This window comes from Oratosquilla oratoria, chromosome 14 (genome assembly GCF_046742065.1).
Source record: "Oratosquilla oratoria isolate Oo_2021 chromosome 14, ASM4674206v1, whole genome shotgun sequence".
Taxonomy (NCBI): domain Eukaryota; kingdom Metazoa; phylum Arthropoda; class Malacostraca; order Stomatopoda; family Squillidae; genus Oratosquilla; species Oratosquilla oratoria.
In genome coordinates, this window is record NC_134790.1 from 18,139,652 (window position 1) to 18,159,651 (window position 20,000).

Sequence of the window (20,000 nt, forward strand, 5' to 3'; positions counted from 1 at the left end):
TAAACCCAGGTCTTAAACCCAAGTCTTAAACTTAACCCGTTTCCATTAACCTAAGAACGATCGTTGCTGAGCGGCTTTGACGATTAAGTCTAGAATATTTTATTCAGCTAAGAGGAAAATAAAATTTCAAAGTGAATTTCTAAATGACCACTTACACTTCTTGGTCAGACTGAGTCTCTGTTTTTTTTTTTTTTTTTTTTTTTTTTTGAAGATATTCTAATCTTAGACGTAGAAGCTTAGAATTTTTGGGAGGTTTATCTAGCATTCTTTTATCTTTTCTTGATACTGGACTTAGAATAATGACGTACGGAAATGTAGAAAGGAAACATAACGTTTTAAGGGAGGGGGGGTAAGGGAGGGAAGGGGCGATGACATTTAGGGGTGAGAGTTGGCAACCCCCCCCCCCACCCGCTCCTCCGTGCTGTTTGAGAATTGGCCCACTTGCTGGTTAAGTGTGGGTGGGGAGGGGGCAGGGGAAGGGGGGGGGGAGGGGAGTAAGGTAGGACCCCAAGGGTGAAACAGATTTACAACAGGGAGTGGGTGAAGAGGAGTGATTGGGTGAAGAGGAGTGGGTGTTTGGTAGCGCGAACGGGTGACTGGATGTGGGTGACCGGAGGAAAGGTATTTATTTTCTGCCCTCGAGAAGCTTAACCCTCTGGATACAAATAAAATCGCTTGACGACAGCCAAAACATAAAGATAAAGTGCCACCCAGTATGGAAGGGGGGGGGGTGACGGCGAGGTCACCTGAGGCCGAAGCTCACCCTTTATCGGTGGTGGTAGAATTGGTGGTGGTTGTAGGAGTGGTGGTGGCAGAAGTGGCGGTGGTGGTAGATGTGGTGGTGGTTTTAGAAGTGGTAGTGGTGGCAGAAGTGATGGTAGTGGTGGTAGAAGTGGCACTGGTGGTAGGAGTGGTGGTGGTGGTTGTAGGAGTGGTGGTTGTGGTGGTAGAAGTGGTGGTGGTGGTAGAAGTAATGGTAGAAGTGGTGGTGGTGGTAGAATTGGTGGTAGAAGTGGTGGTGGTGATAGAAGTGGTGGTGGTAGAAGTGGTGGTAGAAGTGGTGGTGGTGGTAGAAGTAATGGTAGAAGTGGTGGTGGTGGTAGAATTGGTGGTGGTAGAAGTGGTGGTGGTGGTAGAATTGGTGGTGGTAGAAGTGGTGGTGGTGATAGAAGTGGTGGTGATAGAAGTGGTGGTGGTAGAAGTGGTGGTAGAAGTGGTGGTGGTGGTAGAAGTAATGGTAGAAGTGGTGGTGGTGGTAGAATTGGTGGTGGTAGAAGTGGTGGTGGTGATAGAAGTGGTGGTGGTAGAAGTTGTGGTGGTGGTGATAGAAGTGGTGGTGATAGAATTGGTGACGAATCTGGTGATGACGTTGGTATGGACGGCTGCGATAAGGGGAAAGGAAGGTGAGGATTAGAGCAACGAAGGGAGTGAGTGAGTGAGTGAGTGAGTGAGTGAGTGAGTGAGTGAGTGAGTGAGTGAGCGAGCGAGTAAATGAGGGAGTGAGTGATTGAGGTCCTTCAGAGCGAATTGAGTAAAGTGAGGAGGGCGTGGGGGGGGAACTTGGTAGAAAGGCAAACAAGAACTAACGATTCCTGCTGAAAGGTCATGTAATATGTTATGTACGTGACGGCTGGATGTAGGTTAAAACGGCGGACACGTTTGGCTCAATTTCCGCCAATTATTCCGAGAGGATCGACGATTGTCCATCTTCCAGTTTTATGGAAGTTAAATATGGTCGATTAGTGAAACTCGTATAAGAGCCTATAGGGTTTTTGCTTGTTGATATATGTTCAATAGTAATAATAACTAGGTAGAAAACAGGATTTTTTTTTTTTTTTCAAAGTAACTATTCCACGTGCAATAATTTATGTATTTGGTAATAGATATATATAATCGTTTGGTTTGAATGTTTCGTTTTTGAGTGGTTTATTTATGTATCTATTTATATTTTCATTTATTATTCACTTATGTATTGTTTATTTTGTTTTGTTACCGAAGTGTCCATAGGGACACACCAACTGTATATGGAAAGTAATTCAATGTCTTCTGGTAAATAGATGGTCATGATTGAACAAATTGAAAGATTTATAGTTTGTCGTAAGGGAAAGAAAAAGAGAAGGAGGAGGGTGGGCGAGGATGGGCAAGGAGGAGGAGGAGGAGAGAAAGGTGGAGGGAAGGGAGGAAGAGGAGGAGGAGGAGGAGGGGGAGGAGTAGGGGGAGCTGGAACAGGTTTGGCGTAGGTAGGCAGATTCGTTTGCATCCAGTGTTCTTCTTCTTCTTCTTCTCCTCCTCCTCCTCCTCCTCCTCCTCCTACTCCTCCTCCTCCTCCTCCTCCTCCTCCTCCTCCTCCTCCTCCTCCTCCTCCTCCTCCTCCTCCTCCTCCTCCTCCTCCTCCCTCCTCCTCCTCCTCCTCCTCCTCCTCCTCCTCCTCCTCCTCCTCCTACTCCTCCTCCACGTCGGATGTAATTCTCCTCCTCCTCCTTCCGATTCCTGATCATCCTCTTTTTCATCACCCTCATCCTCTTTTCCATCACCCTCATCCTCTGTATCCTCTTCTTTCTCTTCCTTCTCTCCTTCATCCTCCTCTTCCTCTTCTTCATCCTCTTATTTCTCTTCTTCATCCTCTTCTTCCTCATCTTCCTCCTCTTCCTTTTCTTCCTCCTCCTTCCTCTTCTTCGTCTTCCTCTTCTTCACCTTCTTCCTCCTTCCTCTTCTTCCTCTTCTTCCTCTTCTTCCTCTTCCTCGTCTTCATCCTCCTCTTCTTCATTCTCCTCCTCTTTCTTCATCCTCCTCCTCTTTCTTCATCCTCCTCCCATTCTTCATCCTCTTCTTCACCCTCCTTCTCTTCTTCACCCCCTCTTCCTCCTCCTACTCCTCCCTCTCCCCTCTTCCTCCTCCTACTCCTCCCTCTCTCCTCTCTCTCCCCTCTTCCTCCTCCTCCTCTTTTTTTTCTCAAAGCGGCGGCGACCTTCCACCCTTGAGCATCTCCCTCCCTCGTCGCTGATTTTTCTTCTTCTTCAGTCTCTCCTTTTGTTCCTTCACTCTTTTTTTCCCCTCCTCCCCTCCTCCCCCTCCTCCCCCTCCTCCCACTCCTCCACCTCCTCCCCTTATCCTCCTCTCCCACCTCCTCCTCCTCCCCTTCTCCTCCTCTCCCACCTCCTCCTCCACCCCTTCTCCTCCTCTCCCACCTCCTCCTCCTCCTTCCTCTCCCCCTCCCCCTCCACCTCCACCTCACCCTCTCCTCACCCTCTCCTCCTCCCTTTCCTCCCTCCTCCCCTTCCTCCCTCCTCCCCTTCCTCCCTCCTCCCCTTCCTCCCTCCTCCCCTTCCTCCCTCCTCCCCTTCCTCCCTCCTCCCCTTCCTCCCTCCTCCCCTTCCTCCCTCCTCCCCTTCCTCCCTCCTCCTCCCCTTCCTCCCTCCTCCTCCCCTTCCTCCCTCCTCCTCCCCTTCCTCCCTCCTCCCCTCCTCCCCTCCTCCCTCCTCCCCTCCTCCCTCCTCCTCCCCTCCTCCCTTCCTCCCCTCCTCCCTTCCTCCCCTCCTCCCTTCCTCCCCTCCCTTCCTCCCCTCCTCCCTTCCTCCCCTCCTCCCCCCCTCCTCCTCCTCCCCTCCTCCCCCTCCTCCCTCCTCTTCCCCTCCTCCTCCCTCCTACCCTCCTCCTCCCTCCTCCTCCCTCCTCCCCTCCTCCTCCCTCCTCCCCTCCTCCTCCCTCCTCCCCTCCTCCTCCTCCCCTCCTCCTCCTTTCCCTCCTCCCCTCCTCCTTCCCCTCGTCCTCCTTTCCCTCCTCCTTCTCCTCCTCCTCCTTCCCCTCCTCCTCCTTCCCCTCCCCCTCCTTCCCCTCCTCCTTCCCCTCCCCCTCCTTCCCCTCGTCCTCCTTCCCCTCGTCCTCCTTCCCCTCGTCCTCCTTCCCCTCGTCCTCCTTCCCCTCGTCCTCCTTCCCCTCGTCCTCCTTCCCCTCGTCCTCCTTCCCCTCGTCCTCCTTCCCCTCGTCCTCCTTCCCCTCCTCCTTCCCCTCCTCCTCCTCCTTTTCCTCCCTCCTCCTTTCCCTCCTTCCCCCTCCCCTCCTCCTCCTCCTTTTCCCCCTCCCCCTCCCCCTCCTCCTTTTCCCCCTCCCCCTCCTCCTTTTCCCCCCTCCCCCTCCTCCCCTCCTCCTCCTTTTCCCCCTCTCCCTCCTCCCCTCCTCCTCCTTTTCCCCCTCCCCCTCCTCCCCTCCTGCTCCTCCCCTCCTGCTCCTCCCCTCCTGCTCCTCCCCTCCTGCTCCTCCCCTCCTGCTCCTCCCCTCCTGCTCCTCCCCTCCTGCTCCTCCTCCTCCCCTCCTGCTCCCCCTCCTTCTCCTCCTCCCCTTCCACCTCAACCTTCTCCTCTCCTCCCCTCCTCCCCTCTCCCCTCCTCCTCCTGTCTTCACCTCCTCACCCTCCTCTCCCTCCTCCCTCTCCTCCTTCTCAACCTCCTCCTCCTCTCCCCATTTTCTTTCCAATTTCTCCTTCCATTATCATTCTATCCACCTCCTCTTCCTCTTCCACCTCCTCGTACCGGTCCTGCTGCGCCTTCTTCATCCCTCCTCCTCCTCCTCCTCCTCCTCCTCCTCCTCCTCCTCCTCCTCCTCCTCCTCCTCCTCCTCCTCCTCCTCCTCCTCCGTGTCACCTTCTCTCGTCCTTCCCCTCCCACTACGCTTCGTCGGCCTTGAACTTCCTCTTCCTTCCCGATGCATTGTCTCCTCCTCCTCCTCTTTCACCTCCTCCTCCTCCTCTTTCTCGTTCTCCTAATATTCTTCATATTTCTCCTGTTCTGTCTCCCTCACCTCCTCCTCCTCCTTCTCCTTCTCCTTCTCCTCCTCCTCCTCCTCCTCCTCCTTCTCCTCCTCCTCCTCCTCCTCCTCCTCCTCCTCCTCCTCCTCCTCCTCCTCCTCCTCCTCCTCCTTCTTCTCCTCTTTCTCCTCTTCCTCCTCTTTATTCTCCTCCTCCTCTTTCTAATCCTCTTCCTCTTTCTTTTCCATTCTTTTCTTCTTCTATACCTCCTCTTTCTAATACTCTTGTTTCTCTTCCTCTTCCCCCTCGCCTTTCTTCTCCTCCTCCCCTTTCCTCCTCCTTTTTCCTTCTCCTTCCAGTCATACTCTTATTCCTCCTTATCCTTCTCTTCGTATTACTAAACTTGCCTTCCCCTTCCTCCTCCTCTTTCTCCTCTTCCCCTCCTCCTCCTCCTCCTCCTCCTCCTCCTCTCTTCGTCTTGTTCCTCTGTTGTCCAAATCCACAGCGCCCCCCACCCCCTTCAAGAGGACGCCACTGCTATCCATACCTCGCTGTTCCCCTCCCCCTCTCCCGTCTCCTCCCCTCCCCCTCCCACCTCTCCCCTTCCACCTCCTCTCCCCCCCTCAAAAAAAAAAAAAAAAAAAAAAACGGGATTCCCCTAGTACTAAACTTCCTCTTTTATTTTATTTTGTTTTGTTTTTTATTCTGTTTCATTTTTTATATATTTTAATAACAATCTACCTCTGCCACTCCTGTTATTTTTTTTTCTCGTTACAAGTATGTTCCTTGTTTGCAATGGGGTTGCGTCACCTTACCGTTCTTGTCTTCGTCGTCATCTTCATCCCCTGGTTCTTCTCTACTTCTATCTCTACTTCTACCTCTTATTCCTCTTCCTCCTCCTCTTCCCTCTCCTCTTCCTTCACCTTCCCCTCCTCTTTCTCTACCTTCCTCCCCATCCTCTTCCCCTCATCACCCCCTTCATTCCCCCTCATTCACCCCCTCCCTCTTTCCCTCTCCACCTCCCCTCCATCTTTCTCCATCCACTTTCCCCTCCCTCTTCCCCCTCCTCTTCCCCACTCCTGTTTTCCACTCCTCTTCCCTACTCCTCTTTCTCACTCCTCTTACCCCAACATCAACAACATTAGTAACAACAAATATTGACAAAGATATTAACAGCAAAAGTAATAAATACAACAGTAAAAACAAAAACAAAAAGAAACAATAAAAAAAGAAAAACAACAAAACAAAACAAAAAAGAAACAAAAACACCAAACAACAAATCCAACAAAACAAACAACAAAAACAAAACAACAAAAACAACAAGACAAAAAGAATAAAACAACAACAAGAGCGTCTGCACAGCAGGCCACTCCCCAATGAACGCTACCACGTCATCGGTGCGCCCCCTGAGCAACATTATTTCTGTGCCTTACTGCTCATCTTCCCCCCCTCTCTCTCTATCTCTCTCTTTCTTTCTTTCTTTTTCTTTCTCTCTTTCTTTCTCTTTTTTTTTTTTTTTTTTTTGTGTGTACACCACCCAGACCCAGACATCAAATTTGCTCATTGCTGATCATCGTAATCTTCCTCTTCTTCCTCCTCATCTTCGTCGTCCTCCTCCTCCTCCTCCTCCTCCTCCTCCTCCTCCTCCTCCTCCTCCTCCTCCTCCTCCTCCCCCCTCCTCCTCCTCCTCCTCCTCCCCAACATCCTGTTGCTTCTCCCCTCTCTCGCTTCTCTTCTTCTTCCTCTTCTTCTTCTTCTTCCCTGCACACACACACACACGCGCGCGCGCGCACATCTTCCTTCACGGTGCGTCGTTTGTTCTATGATTCTCTTCGTCACTCTTGACCTTATGAGACCCGTTTGTTTGTCACCATTATTTATACCTTCGATTGAAACTATTTTCTTCTCTGACGTCTTTGTTCTCTACTGACACGACCATACGCCGTGGACATGCCGGCGCACGCGTTTGATACTCGCACGCGCGCACTCACAGGCACACGTGTGTGTGCGTGCACACACACACACACACACACACACACACACACACACACACACACACACACACACACACACACACACACGCACACACACACAATGTACACGCTCATGTACACATGCATGTACACTCGCAGTCACTTTGAAAATACTCCAGGAAACTGCAGCACTGGTATCATTACGATTACCAGTAGCTTTGTCAGTATCAGTACATGACGATCCAAGATCACGGGAGAGATCAGTTACTGTCCGCTCTGTCACCTTGAGGGTTGTTTGGGTTGTGATCGATTCCTAGACGGTGACTTTGAGACCTTCGGGGTTGGTCACTTAAGAAAGAGAAAAAAAAAAAAATATATATATATATATATATATATATATATATATATATATATATATATATATATATATATATATATATATATATATCACTCACTAACATCATTATCATCTCTTATCGGGAGAATCGTTATTATCATCGTCGTTATCGTCACGACCGACGTCACCGTTTTTTCTGAGAAGATGGTGGGTGGCCACATAGTCGCTGGAAACGCGAACAGTGAGGTACTGACTCATCACCCTTGACAAAAACATGACTTTGACCGTGTGTGTGTGTGTGTGTGTGTGTGTGTGTGTGTGTGTGTGTGTGTGTGTGTGTGTGTGTGTGTGTGTGTGTGTGATTCACCTTGGTCTTGGATCACGTGTTGGACTCGTGATCAACAGCTGTTTCCCTCCCAGAAGAGAGCTCAGAGCTCGTATATGACCGATCTGTGGATAATGCTGTAACCTTACACGCACACAAACACACCCAACTCCCCGCCCACGAGAGTTGGAGTAATGACTCGCAGCGCAGCAATACTGAAATTATTTCAGCCCTGGTGTGTGTGCGTGTGCGTGTGTGTGTGTGTGTGTGTGTGTGTGTGTGTGTGTGTGTGTGTGTGTGTGTGTGTGTGTGTGTGTGTGTGTGTGTGTGTGTGTGTGTGTGTGTGTGTGTGTGTGTGTGTGTGTGTGTGTGTGTGTGTGTGTGTGTGTGTGTGTGTGTGTGTGTGTGTGTGTGTGTGTGTGTGTGTGTGTGTGTGTGTGTGTGTGTGTGCGTGAGAGAGAGAGAGAGAGAGAGAGAGAGAAATAGACATATTTAAAAGTAATACGAATAACATATACACTACTCGTATGTAAGTAAACACTATGTAATATCAAAATACAATATACATTATATAATAATACAATCACACTCTAGCAATAAAAAGGGCGCATAGTTTTTTTTTTTCTTTCCGAATCTGGCTGTGGAACTGGCTACAACTCTTAGTTCATAAAGAGCATAATGCTCTAACCACTAAACTGATCTTGATGTCTTGCTGCATCTGCTTTGAGAGCTCCATCTCTCGCTCTTCTCCGAAGATCTCTCCTTTCATCTTGCCTCCGGAAGCTGGTAATAAGAGGAAGAAGTAAAAAGACGAGTTGTAATAATAATAAAAGAATAATAGCTGGATTGCGTCACATGGAAAGATGGTGACAGCATGTTGTTATAGTCCCGAGCCTCGCGGGGTCGTGACGTCATAATCTAAGGTTTACGTCACTGCCTGCTTTCCATCACCGCCATATTTTTTTTTTTTTTTTTGACGTGGAGAGACTAGTAAATACTGTTTAGATTTCCTGGAAAAGGGAGAGCGAGGAAGGAGAGAGAGAGAGAGAGAGAGAGAGAGAGAGAGAGAGAGAGAGAGAGAGAGGGAGGGAGGAAGATAGGGTGGAAGAGAAGGATGAAGGGTGAAAAATGAAAGTGGGAGAGAGGGAGAGACGGAGGAGGGAGATAGAGGTAACGTTACGGAGACGAGAGGGAAAGTAACGTGTGGGCAAGAAACGGGGGATAAGGGAAAGGAAGATGAGCAAAAAGATGAGGAAGAAGGAAGAAAACGGATAGCAAGAGGAAACAGCAAAAAGCGTAGAGAGGAAGAGGAGGCAAGGAAGAGTACGAGTAGAGATGAGAGGAGGAGGAGGCAGAGGAGGCGGATAGACGGAGGAGAAGAATGACGAGGAGGAAGAAGAGAAGGAGGAAGGGGAGGAAGAGGAGACGGAGAAGGAGGAGGAGGGGAGGAGGAGGAGGAGGAAGTGTTTTGGGTAGGGGGGAGTGAGGTATGTGGGTGGCTGGTTGGTTGGTTAGGTGGATTGGGTTGGGGGGTAGACTACTGGTCCGGTGACGGGCATCGTCGGTGGTTGCAATCCAGCATTCCAGGAAGATGTCGAGACCCGACCGTCCAAGAAAAAGCTCGTGGGGCCCCGCTCTCTCGCTCAGTGCACGGCGGGCCACCTCAGACTCGCCTCTCTCGCCTCTCCTCGAGCCTCTCTCTTTCTCTCTCCGCCTTCGCCGTATCGGTAAGACGACCCCGTTCTCTTGTACCTTCGGTCTTGTACATAAGCTGGTGGTAACAGGGATCTACTTGTACATAAGCTTCTTCACAAGGGCACACTATTGCGAAGTCGCAAACAGGTCTTAACTAAAACACACACACACACACACACACACACACACACACACACACACACACACACACACACACACACACACACACACACACACACACACACACACACACACAAAATGGCGTGTGCGCAGCTGTTCGTGTGTGCGTGCATGTAATATGGTGGATATAAGGATTGAGGAAGAGGAGCAGGAAGAGGAGAAGAGGAGGACGAGTAGGAGGAGGAGGAGGAGGAGGAGGAGGAGGATTTCATGGCAGGAAGGCGAAGCATTCCCTTGATCACCCCTTGTAAGGCGCGAGTCGTCAATCGACAGACGCCCACCTTCGCCTCTCCCCTTCCCCTTTTCCCCCTCTCCCCCTTCCATTTTCCCCCTCTCCCCCTTCCATTTTCCCCCTCTCCCCCTTCCATTTCCCCTCTCTCCCCCTTCCATTCCCCCCTCCCCCTTCCATTTCCCCTCTCCCCTCTTCTCTCCCTCTATCCTCTCCCCCCTCTCTCTATCTCTCCCTCTCTCTCCCCATCTCCCCCCGCCCCCTGTGTCCCTACCCCTCTCCCCCTGTGCCGCTCCTCCTCTCCCTCTTTTTCCCCTCCCTCTCTTCTCTCCCCCTTTTCCCTCCGTACCCTCCTTTCTCCCTCTCCCCCTCTTCCTCTGACCTCCCCCCATCTCCCCTCTCCCCTCTCTCCGTCTCTCCCTCTCCCTGTCTCTCTCCCCCTCTCCCCCTCTGTCCATTCTCCCCGTCTCTCCCTGCCTTCCATTCTTCCTCTCGCCGATTCCTTCCTTCTTAGCCCCAATTCTCTATACTCTCTTTCTCCCTCCTTTTCTCCCTCTCTCTTTAATCCTCCCTCCCTTTCTTCCCCCCGCCCTTTCTTCCGCCCTTTTTCCCCACTTCCTTATCTCCCCCTCCCTTTCTCTCCCCTTCCTTTCTTGTCTCCCTCCCTTTCTTATCCCTTTCCTTTCTTCTCCCCTCCCCTTCTTCCACCTTCCTTTCTTCCATCACCCTTTTTTTCGTCGTTCCTATCTCCCCCTCCTTTATCCTCCTCCTCCATCCTCCTCCTCTTCACTCCCCCGGCCAGGATCCCATTCTTTAGTTCTCCTTCCTTGCTCTTCATCTGTCTTGTTCTCCTCCTCCTCCTCCTCCTCCTCCTCCTCCTCCTCCTCCTCCTCCCCTCCTCCTCCTCCCCTCCTCCTCCTCCTCTTCCTCCCCTCCTCCTCCTCCTCCTCCCCCCCTCCTCCTCCTCCAGCCCCACCCCCATCCTCCACCTCTTCCTCCTTTCTCCCCCTCTCCTCCTCTTTCTGCTTGTATATAGATAGAAAAATAGGTACCTAAACAGCCATGGAAGGGCCAGTAGATCTGTTGCTGTTCGTTTGTTCATGTAACCCCATGTAAATCCTCCTCCCCTCCTCTTCCTCTTCCTCCTCCCCCTCCCCTTCTTCCTCCTCCTTCCCCTCTTCCTCATCTTCCTCTCTTCTCCCCCTCCTCCCTCGTCCCACGTTCCCAAGCCCCTCGCTCTGCCCTCGCCTCCTCCTGAGAACGTAGAAGAAGACAATCCGTTCATGAAATGACGACAAGAAATTCAGGTCTACAAAGAAGTCGAGGAGAGATGACCAAGTGTAATTCTTTAATCGTCAGAGTCGTTTGTGTTCAATGAGAGCGTTTGCAAGACGCTGGGGACAGCCCTGGATGTAGTACGAAACGTCATAACATTCATCGTCTTTCAACTCATTGTTAATACGTAGTCTCGATTGCAGATGACCGATTTTCAAGAACAGGAACGTAAGGAAAAAAGTTAGAAATGAAATATGATTCTTGAAAAGGAATAACAATATGTCTTTATTTTCTTTGAGATACATTTAAGTCCAAAAAATATGACGAAAAGAAAACATGAAGTCATGCATACCCTCCAACCAGCCGACTGTGCTTATATGGAAGAGCTCATCCTCGATCTCTGATTGGTTCGTCGTGATCACGTGATTTGTTCGGCGCAGCGGATTGGCTCCTTCAACTGAATTCAAACTGAAGATCACATGCATTCACAAATGTGAAGATTGAATCTCTCTTAGTTTTGTTGATCTGATATTTGACTGTTTGATGACGTCATCGTTTTGATGAGAGAATGAGAGAGTGAGAGTGAGAGGGAATGAGATGTAGTGAGAGTGGGTTTGTGAGAGAGAGTAAGGAAGAGGGAATCAGAGATAGTGAGAGAGAAGAAGAGGGATAGAAATAGAAAGAAGAAAAAGGAAAAAAGAAAAAAGAAAAGTGAGGGAAATAGAGAGATATGTAAAGTGATACTAATTTAGTAATTATGACATTCATAGTGATGAGGAACAATAACAGAAATAATTGGAAGTTACAGATGATTAACACGACTAATAGTGACAGATATAAGCGAAGATGACATTGATAAGATAATTGTTAGTAGCGGTGATGATAACGAGTGTTAATGATAATGAGTGGTGAACAAGGGAGACAGTAACGGTGATAATTGACAGTGAGAGCAATGATTTATAGTGATACCTATAACCTATGACAACAGAAATTAATAACATCAGAGAATCATATGAAAAAATTAGCGACAACGAAAACTGATAATGAAAGCGACGAATACAAGTGACTGATAAGATATAGTGACAACGATGTATGTGATAGTGACAGCGATAAATTAATGATAGTGGCATTGATAAACGTTATATAAGCAATACCAGTAGATAGTAGAGATGCGTGCAAATAGTCATGTTCTTCACCTACAGTTCTCTCACACCAACAGATAGTTCACAGCAGGTAATAAGCAAAACCTGGAGAACTGGTTTACGTCCGCGGTTTGCTAAATCTCATTCACTCGGGCGTGCTCAATTTGCACACAATGGGAGAGGGCGCATGGCCAACCATAATAACAACAACAAGAACAACAACAACAACAACAACAACAATGACAACAACAACAACACAACAAAGCAGGGCCTCGTTTCGATGTCCCACGCAAGACCACAGTCCCAAATACAGTACATCCGTTTCGCGTGAAACAATTGAATATCAGTCGATCTTGTTTACGTCATTCATGAGGAAAGAAAGGAATTAGGAGACGTGAAAGAGCGTGCGCAAATATGCACGCGCACACACACACACACACACACACACACACACACACACACACACACACACACACACACACACACACACACACACACACACACACACACAAACTGTATGCATGCATGTGTATATATGTATGTTGATTATTCATCGTGACAAATTTGAGGACAGAGAAGAAACGGAAACACGAGAAGAGCTTTGAGTTTTATAACTCAAATAAAACTCAAACTTCTTTTCGTGTTTCCGTTTCCTCTCTGTCCTCAAAAATGTATATGTGTATATATGTGTGTATGTATGTGTGTATGTATGTACGTATGTACGTGTGTACGTATGTACGAGTACGTAGAATGTTTTCTGGGTATGTGCACAGTACGTCTTTCGAGAAAGGGACCTGACGAAGCGGAAATCTCCGAGGTCTTGTGCCCAGCGTCCGGCAGCAGCAACTTCACAACCATGACCACGATGATTACCACACACCACGTGAGGCGACACTCGCTGAATAACAAATCTTCTTTCTGGAGGAGGTTTCGGCTCTTCTGGGGGATTAGACAACCCGAAGGAGGAGGAGGAGGAGGAGGAGGAGGAGGAGGAGGTGAGGGAGACAGGAACCTGTTCCAGTGGTCATGAGTTGTTTCTTTGATGGTTTTGTTGCGTCACGATCTAGAGAGATCACAAGAGCTCACATTCTGGGTCCTTTCGATGATGCAGACCCGTCCGAGCGACCTTGAGCGGTTGACGTCACTAGTTCACATTTCGTAAACATTCGTGTTTTTTTTTTCTAATTTAACTCTGGTAAGAGGTGCATTATTTTAAGTAAATTAAGAATGTATCAGCATCTTGCCAGGTGGTCAGTTATTTTAATATAGAATCTGTCTTTGGAAAGAAAAAGTAAAAATTATATACAGCTTGGTGTGGTTGGTGTTAATCGCTCGCCATGACATCACTATCACCACCATCACTTTCACCATCACTATCACCTGAGTCCCGCACATCACCAGAGTACACTCAGTCAATATGTACACCACACTACACTATAACCATATAATATGTACACTATATGTACAATGTACACATATGTATAATGTATACACTATAATATGTAAATCACACTATAATCATTACAGTCACTCTCACTACCATCACAATTTCACCACAATTACGATCACCACAGTCATCGATGAGATCATCACCATAACTACCAACACTCCCACCACTACCACCACATCACCACCACCACCATCATCATCACTACCATGTACAGAAGTCTAACACGGATATTCCCATGTATATGTGTTGAACTACACCACTACCACCACCACCACAACCACAACCATTACCATCACCACGATCACCACCACCACCACCATCACCACGATCACCACCACCACCACGATCACCACCACCACCACCACCACCACCATCACCACGACCACACCCATCGCCACCACGACCACCACCATAACCACCACGTTTACCACCACGACCCACACCACAACCACCATCACGACCACGACCACCACGACGACCCCACCACAACCACGACCTCACCACAACCACGACTCCACCATAACCACGACCGCATACACCACGACCACGACCATCACGACCCCCCCCACCACCACCACCACGACCCACACCACGACCACGCCTACCATCACGACGGTAACCTTGAGGAAGTCTCCTGCCCCTACAAATGGGGGGACGCTGCCTTATCAAGTGACTCTCTTGTGACTAAGGAGGGTTTCGCGCCCACGGGCCAGGCAGGCAGCCGTACGTGATGCAGCAGCAGGGGGCCACCGGGGAGTCGGTTCGTGTCTACGAATAATTACATAAACTCGCACGAACCATGAGGGTGCGCGCGCGCGAGCGCTTGTGCACACACATTCACACGCACACATACACATACGCACGCACACACCTCGCTCTGAAACGAAGAAAGTGGAACTCTGTATAATCTAAACGTTTCTGTTCTTTGTTTCAGTGGTGAAAAAATAAGGATATGAATGACGTGGCGCATAAGTAAAGATAGACGGTGCTTAGGAAGTCGAATGACCCACATGAGCCCGTCATTTGGGTTCCAGTCAGATACCCTAGTTTAGACTCTATGTCAGGGGTGGGCAACCCTTGGCACGCGTGCCAGATATGGCACACTGACGACTTTTTGTCCGGCACGTGAAACCCAGGGTTCCCCTTAAAACAAATAGAAAATTCCAGATTCTTTTGTATGATCATTGGTGACCTCGTGATTTGGGCCCTAAGAGGAGAAGGGAGGGGGCTCATGAAGGCCAATAATCCGTTGGCACGCGAGAAAATCTTGTATCAAAGATTTCCCTGATTTTGGCACGCGCACACAAAAAGGTTGCCCATCCCTGCTCCCGGCTAACCATTAGCATAGCCTACATCCTCAAGGCTAGCTTCTAGTGTAGTCTCCGTCCTAGCATTAAGCCCAGTTAACCATCTAACCTCAATGGTATCAGGTCATTCCTGTGGATCTAATAATCGCTGTTTTGTAATATGGTCGAGCCTGGCTCGTGATTTATCTTTAATTTTATTTTATTTTATTTTATCTTGTCTGTTATGTAAAGAATTCTTGCGTGGCACCCGGTCCCATGATGCATGTGGGGGCATGGAAGAATGTGCACCTGGGAATGTAATGTGTGAGCCATCGGGAACGACAGAGTCCAAACATGGCCACCTGCTTGCATGGTTCCCATCAGACACACCAAACATGACCACCTGGGGGAATGGTACGTAAACACATTGAACATGCATGCGCGCGCACACACACACACACACACACACACACACACACACACACACACACACACACACACACACACACACACACACACACACACACACACACACACACACACGACAAGACTCGATGGCGCGTTGGTAGAGTTCCTGGCCGCTACTACGGCGGTCCGGGTTCGAATCCCGCCCACGGATGAAATAATTTCAGTATCGCTGCGCTGCGAGTCGTTACTCTAACTCGTGGGCGGGGAGTAACGTGTGTGTGTGTGTGTGTGTGTGTGTGTGTGTGTGTGTGTGTGTGTGTGTGTGTGTGTGTGTGTGTGTGTGTGTGTGTGTGTGTGTGTGTGTGTGTGTGTAACGTCACAGCATTACCCATAGATCAGTCATATATGAGCTCTGAGTTCTTTTCCGGGAGGGTAGAATAGCTGTCGATCACGAGTCCAGCACGTGATCCAAGACCATGGTGGTGAATCACAAGTGTGTGTGTGGGGGGGAGGGGTTGATGTCTCAGCTTCTGGTGCTCCACAGAAAAACGTCTGCGAAGTCTGGGTGTGGCTGTGAAAACCACGATGAGTCCACTTCCTCTGGGGACATTCCTCGGGATCTGGGCTCCACATTCCCGTGGTGGAGTCGAGGTGGAGCTCGAGGTTCTCTCGAATAGGAGGATTAGGTTCGTAAAATCAGGTGGCACTTAGTTGTGGCCACTGTGGTCACCTTAACCCTTCGTGTTCGAACAGCCAAGGCAAGCGTAAGGCATCAGTAGACGTTGAACCAGGGTCCTTGCAGTTAGTAAGCGAGCTCGAAGCTCAATGCACCACATCGGTATACTACACCAGGAAAATAAATGTAAAGTAAGATAAATGTAAATTGATATATATTGATTGATAAATGAATTGAATAGATGAATAAATAAATGCAAATGGATAAAAAGACAAATGAGTCCACAAAAAACAAATACGGGAACGACCCTGTTTTGTGGAATTCGTGTAGGAAATAATTTCTGTCGTTTTAAAGCACAGGTGGCTTCATAGGAAATATGTAAAAAAAAAAAAAAAAAAAAAAAAAAAAAAAAAAAAAAAAAAAAAAGGCTTTTTCGGAGGGGGAACTTTTTTTTTTTTTAGTTATATACCAGAATATTAGAAAGAACGTCTGGTGTCTGAGATGTTCCTCTAGATTTTGAACAGTTTTGTTCCAATTATGAGGTTTCTAATTCTTAGATCCCCAAGAGAGAGTCTCTTTACAAGTTCCTCAGCAATGTGGTGCAATGAAGATTCGATTATTTCAAACGCCAGACGATTTTATTCAGATATACAAACGAGATTGCCTTTCTGTCTACCTGTAACTATTTCTGTTTGTGTCTGTATGTGTCTATCTCGTGTCTGTTTCTGTCTGTACCTGTGTCTGTGCCGTCTTGTGTCCACGAAAACGCAGACCCACGTCCGCCCAGGCCATAAGTCTCACATTACGTAGTCGCCAGGCTACTTCTCGACCCAAAGTTCACAAGCAACCCACTAACACTGCCCCTCCTCTCTCTCCTTCAGATGCAGTAGCGGGTCCCTCACCATCATCCCCTCCCTTCGCCGGGACCTCTCAGGCAGAAGAAGAACCTCTTCTTTCTCCTCCTCCTGAAGAAGAAGAAGAAGAAGAAGAACCACGATGAGAGTCAACGGGCACGGCGTGATCGTGGGCAACCCCCACGCCCTCTACCAGCACCCGTCTCCCTCGCCGCCGCCCGCGCAGCACCTCCAGTACCACAACCCCCATCCGCATCACCACTACTCTGTCTCCAGGACGCCATCGGTGGCACCATCGTCCACGGCGTCCACGGGTGGCGGGGGCAGCGGTGGGAGCAGTATCCGTTACGTCCGGCTCGTCCGGAGACACGGCGGAGAGTCGTACGGCTTCAGCCTCCGGGGGGGACGGGAACACGGCACCGGGTTCTTCGTCTCGCATGTCGAGCCGGGATCCGAGGCCCATGCCCAGGGACTCAGGGTGAGTCTCGAACCTTTGTTTCAGATATCACAAGTCTCAATGTGGTGACTTCATGTATTGCATATGTATATACAGTTGTCTATTTTTTTTTTTGTCAGTCGTTACCACGCTCTGATGCCAAAGCAAATCTGTAGAGTGCGTCAGCTCATTTATTTATTTTATATATACTTTTTTCATTTAGTGTGAGGTACTGTTGGTTCGATTTGAAACAGCATGTGGAAGTAATGTTTTATTACAGAAGGTAGCTTTCCACATGTGACCGAAGGTGACTTGATACAGATATGAAAGAATGTGTGTAGGAACTGAAATGTCTGTGCATGTGTATGCAGAGAGAGAGAGAGAGAGAGAGAGAGAGAGAGAGAGAGAGAGAGAGAGAGAGAGAGAGAAGGCGAGGGGGGAGACGGAACGAACGAGCAGGGCACGCACGCACGCGCGCACACACACACACACACACACACACACACACACACACACGCATTCACACACACACACAGACACGCATTCACACACACACATAGACACGCACTCACACTCACACACACACATAGACACGCACTCACACACACACACACACTGAGCGCTGAACTGGGAAGCAGAAGTGCTCCCAGCACCCAGTTCGAATCCTGCCCAGGGCCGAAATTATTTCGGTATCGCTGTGCCTCGGGTCGTTACTCTGACTCTCGTGGGCGGGGAGTTGGGTGTGTGTGTGTGTGTGTGTGCAAGGTCATAGCATTACCCATAGATCGGACCTACGAGCTCTGAGCTCTCTTCCAGGAGGAAAATAGCTGTCGATCACGAGTCCAACACGTGATCCAAAAGACCAAGTGAATACACACACACACACACACACACATAGACACGCACACACACACACACACACACACACACACACACACACACACACACACACACACACACACACACACACACACACACACACACACACACACACACACACACACACACACAACACACACACACACACACACACACACACACACACACACACACACACACACACACACACACACACACACACACACACACACACACACACGCACACACACACACACACACACACACACACACACACACACACACACACACACACACACACACACACACACACACACACACACAGACACGCACACACACACACAGACACGCACTCACACACACACACACACACACACACACACACACACACACACACACACACACACACACACACACACACACACACACACACACACACACAGACACGCACACACACACACACACACACACACACACACACACACACACACACACACACACACACACACACACACACACACACAGACACGCACACACACACACACACACACACACACACACACACACACACACACACACACACACACACACACACACACACACACACACACACACACCACACACATAGGCACGCACTCACACAGACCCACCACCACACACACAGACACGCACTCACACAGACACGCACTCTCTCACACACACACATAAACACGCACGCACAGATACAACATACACAGATAAAGACCGACATACACAGAGAAACAGACAGGCATAGAAATGAGAACGAGCACGGTCAGGCAGGTGTGTCTAGTTGATTTCCTCGTCTATTTACCACACGTGCTCCTGGCAGCGGCCGGGGTGGGGTTGGGGTGTGGGGGTGCAGAGCCGCGGTGGTCACACACCTAAGGGCAAACAGGGCCGCCGAGGAGACGCGACGTCAATGCCTGTCTTTAACGTCTCCATCACGATGACGGTGTCCAAAGATCTTTCCCCCGCAATCGCCAGGCAATTCTAACCAGCTCAGGGAAGGATCGTCACGAAAGGGCTTTGAAGTGGTTTAGTTAATTCTCCTTAGTTTGGTGGCGTGTTTTTTGCGTGTTCTCTTCTGCCTAACCGTTACATGATTTCGTTTATGTGACGGGTGGCAGCGTAGTGACGGGGTTAATCTGCCATTGCTGACACTCGTTCGACTCGAGGTGGACCTTATTGGTAACACCTTGAAGGTTGACCTCAGACGAATAGAATCGCCTGGAGGTAGAGTAAAGAGACGAGTATGGCTGTGCATGGAGAGGGTGGAAGTCTGTTAGAAAACGAAGAGTTTGCCCCGATTCTGCAGAAGTGTCTTGGAATACCGAGAGCAGATTTATGGTGTCTGGCTGGGTGAGGCTAGGTTAGGTTAGATTAGGTGAAGTGAGGTTAGGTGAGGTTAACTGAAGTGAGGTTAGATGAGGTTAACTGAAGTGAGGTTAGATGAGGTTGGATTAGGCTAGGTGAGGTGAGGTTAAGTGAGGTTAGATTAGGTGAGGTTAGGCGAGGTGAGGTGACGTTACTTGGGTGAGGTGAAGTTAGGTTACTTGGGTGAGGTGAGGTTAGGTTAGGTTACTTGGGTGAGGTGAGGTGAGGTGAGGTTACTTAGGTGAGGTTACTTAGGTGAGGTGAGGTTAGGTTACTTGGGTGAGGTGAGGTGAGGTTAGGTTACTTGGGTGAGGTGAGATGAGGTTAGGTGAGGTGAGGTAAGGTGATATAAGATTAGGTGAGGTGAGATAAGATAAGATGAAATGAGGTAAGATTAGATGAACTTAGGTTAGGTGAGGTTAGCTGAGGTCAGGTTGGGTTGTGTCCGGAATGAAGGGTTACAAATGTGTTTCTCAAGTACACTGTCTATATACCAAGAACTTTTTCTCCCCCTCACAATAGAGGTAGCCAAGTCAGAGGCACGTACCTACTCCCACCCACTCCACTCCACTCCCACCCACTCCACTCCCACCCACTCCACTCCCACCCACTCCACTCCCACCCACTCCACTCCCACCCACTCCACTCCCACCCACTCCACTCCCACCCACTCCACTCCCACCCACTCCATTCCACTCCCACCCACTCCACTCCCCCATTCCACTCCCACCCACTCC

The 20,000-nt window shown here is 49.3% G+C and overlaps 1 protein-coding gene across 8 annotated transcripts in view; it reads left to right on the top strand.

The window, feature by feature from the left end:
* Nucleotides 1-20,000, top strand: part of LOC143032754 (uncharacterized) — a 285,645-nt gene that overhangs the window by 218,676 nt on the left and 46,969 nt on the right. For 7 of the 8 annotated variants that reach the window (XM_076197734.1, XM_076197737.1, XM_076197739.1 and 4 more), the window contains exon 2: nt 16,602-17,052. In XM_076197734.1, the coding sequence (XP_076053849.1) occupies nt 16,717-17,052 (336 nt within the window). In that variant the 5' untranslated portion in view covers nt 16,602-16,716. Of the gene's footprint in view, nt 1-9,009; nt 9,107-16,601; nt 17,053-20,000 lie in introns of those variants that run through there. The other variant, XM_076197735.1, reaches the window with a different exon arrangement.